Raw genomic sequence first — 3,148 nt, 5'->3', positions numbered from 1 at the left:
CAATTGTTTATTTGTTTAATTAAAATAATTCGATTTCGAGTAAAATAATTATACGTGTACGAATGGCAATCGAATGACAATCATTTTTCCTAAATAAAAATATTCTTAGCTTTTTACAAATTTTCTGCCTGGCCAACTCATCTCATTTTCAATATTTTATTTGTTCATGTTTGAATGACCAACTCATATTATTTTCAATATTAAATAGTGAATATGCAACCGCCACATACTAATTGTTTTCTAGCAGCACTTCGCCGTTTAATGTTCCGTCGTAGAAAGTGTTCTTCAATCTTTAGCGATAATGAAAGGAACTTTCTTGGTGCTTCTCGTGTGTTAAACGAGATGCATGCAGCTATTATGTCGGAACGAAATCATTTCCGCAGAAGACAGAATTCGATAGAGTTCCAGAATTCGATCCCACCACACGCACCACATTGGGGTGGAGTCTGGGAATCGCCAGTGCGATCATTCAAGTTACATTTAAGGCGCGTAATAGGCAATGGAATGCTTACGTTTGAGGTGATAAATACTTTGCTGACACAGATTGAAGCAGTTGTGAATTCTCGCCCTTTAGGCGCTACATCAGACTCGGATACTAATTATCTTTCTCCTTCTCATTTTTTGATTGGTCGCCCGTATACGTTGGTTCCAGAAAGCGATCTAAGTCATGTAAACGTCAACAAATTAGACTACTGGCAGCACATACAAAATATGCTTCAGGGATGGCGTACATGGCATCAGGAATACTTAACATCTCTAAAAAACCGTCCAAAATGGTTTCGACGGCAACCCAATATAGCTGTGGGCAACATAGTGATCATTAAGGAATCGAACATACCACCAGCAAAGTGGCTCATGGCTAAGGTAACTGAAATACATCCTGGTTCAGATGGGCTCGTTCGAGTCGTAAAACTTCACACTGTCCATGGGAAGATAACGCGACCCATTACGAAGGTTGTTGTTTTACCTAAATTCTGAAACGCTGTTTCAGGGTCGCCCGGGATGTTCGTGAACCAAATACACAGTACATTGGGATTGCACCTTTTTGAACATTTGTTCAAAAAAAGCGAAATGCATAGAAACACCACCCTTTTCTAGAGACACTTTTTGCTTGGCTGTTATTCGTAGTAGTTCGGTGTGTGCATAAGGGTTCTTTTATTTATTACAATTGTAAAACTTGAAAATTAAATAAAATGTATTCTTAATCATTTAATATTAAATTGAAAATTAAATAAAATGTATTCTTAATCAATACAGTTAACAGCTAACACGTACTCACGAAGAGTGGGGGTTAATACTTGATAGTCAGACATACCATCAAAAACAAAGGACAGAAATCGAGGACCTTGTATAGACTAGTTGGAGCGAGGTACATCGAAGGCAATGACTGGTAATGGTGGCAGAGTAGTAAATGCAAAAAAAAGATCAGGACTGTTGTGAAGATAGTGAACTAGAGGAGGTCAGTAAATAACGCCGACTTAAAATCATTTTTAATTGTGCGATGAGAGAAAATTTTTGAGGAGGACTAATGTGATTCTGTGTAACACTAACTTAACCTAACGTGAGAACAAAAATATTTGAGTTTACTACTACCTACTTATACTTTTAAGCTTTAGAGAATATTTATATGTGTAAAGGTGTGTTAAATGAAACGCTTGTGTGTGTTTTTAAAAACTTAAAACATTTATTACAACATTTACTAAGTTACACTAAAATTAATATGTTCACTTGTCGCCTATTCCGTACATACTTTTTCTCCTTCTAACTGCAACGTTCGTTTTATTCATTTGGACGTTCGTTCATGTACAAGAATGTTATATGGCCGCCACATATACGTGGAAACCGCTTTAATAAGTCCGAGGAATAATTTATTCGTAAAATTTGTTTGTAGGGCACACAAATCATGAAAAACAGCGGTGCATATATTAACCGATTAGGTTTCGCTAACGCGGACAAAAGACCTATTTACATATACAAATACATATGAATGTGCATAGTCATTAGACAAGAACTTATTACTATAATATACTATTAAGATGATACTATACTATACTATTAAGATATTGAGATTATAAGGTCAAAAAAATGTTTATTAATAAAACAATCATAACTCATGGATATAATAGTTTTTTTTTAATTATATACAGCAGTGTAATGTGATATGGGTATGAGACCACACATATCACAAAACATTCAATTGTTCCACTTATTTTAGAGTAAACATTGACACAGTTCTATTTTGATAAAATTTATGACAAACTATTGTCAAGTAATATGAGCCTTTATTTTGTCATTACTTTGATGACAAATAACTGAGCCGCACATTGCACCATATGTGCAATATGCATAAGTCAAAACTGTGTCAATAGAATAAACGGTTTCAAGTGAAACCATATGTGGAACAATTGCATTTGTTAATAGTACACCATTTATTGATAAGTTATGTTTGTAAGAATAGTATATACGTCTAATTTGGGTTAACCAATTAGACGCAAGTATGATAAGTAATAACCAATAAAATCAATACATAAGATTCTATTGGAAATTAGTATTAAGAAACAATGTTAGACTTAAGAATAAAAATTAATAAAAATCAGTCTTATTTTGGACACTCAAAACGACGCGTCTTTTCTTTTGTATAACCATATCTTTACATGGCGATCCTGCCAAATCTCGTTGGCAAGGACCACTAATTAAATAACAATTAAGAAAAACTAAGTGAAAACTAAGCAATAATAAATAAATTTATATAAATAATAAAATTTTCATATTAAAATTTTCATATTATGTGAATACAACTAAAAACTAAGTGAACTATGCCAAATCTCAATGGCAAAAACAATTAATAAATAAATTTAAATTTATATATATTTAAATGAATAGAAAGTGAATTTTAAAAATCGTATAAACAAAAAAAAAAAAATAATAAAATTTTCATATTAAAATTTTCATATTATGTGAATACAACTAAAAACTAAGTGAACTATGCCAAATCTCAATGGCAAAAACAATTAATAAATAAATTTAAATTTATATATATATGTGAAATTAATTAATTAGCTGAAAGATCCAACGATCTACAAGCGTGTGTTCGTGTACAAATAAAACATTTTTTCATTGCAACTATCGACGCATATTTTAAAATATA

General features: G+C 32.0%; 1 protein-coding gene across 1 annotated transcript; it reads left to right on the top strand.

Annotated features, from left to right (window-relative positions):
* Positions 1-213: 213 nt before the first annotated feature.
* On the top strand, positions 214-978 carry LOC119667339. The gene has a single exon (XM_038076627.1). The coding sequence runs from the start codon at positions 214-216 to the stop codon at positions 976-978; it is 765 nt and encodes a 254-aa protein (XP_037932555.1).
* The last annotated feature ends 2,170 nt before the right edge of the window (positions 979-3,148 follow it).

This window comes from Teleopsis dalmanni, chromosome 1 (assembly GCF_002237135.1).
Source record: "Teleopsis dalmanni isolate 2A chromosome 1, ASM223713v2, whole genome shotgun sequence".
Lineage (NCBI taxonomy): Eukaryota > Metazoa > Arthropoda > Insecta > Diptera > Diopsidae > Teleopsis > Teleopsis dalmanni.
The sequence above is the reverse complement of the archived record's forward strand: the minus strand, read 5'-3'. Positions and strand labels throughout refer to the sequence as shown.

What these genes read in the sequence shown, in the direction of transcription:
- LOC119667339 (XM_038076627.1), top strand. Translation starts at nt 214, where the DNA reads ATGCAACCGCCACATACTAATTGTTTTCTAGCAGCACTTCGCCGTTTA.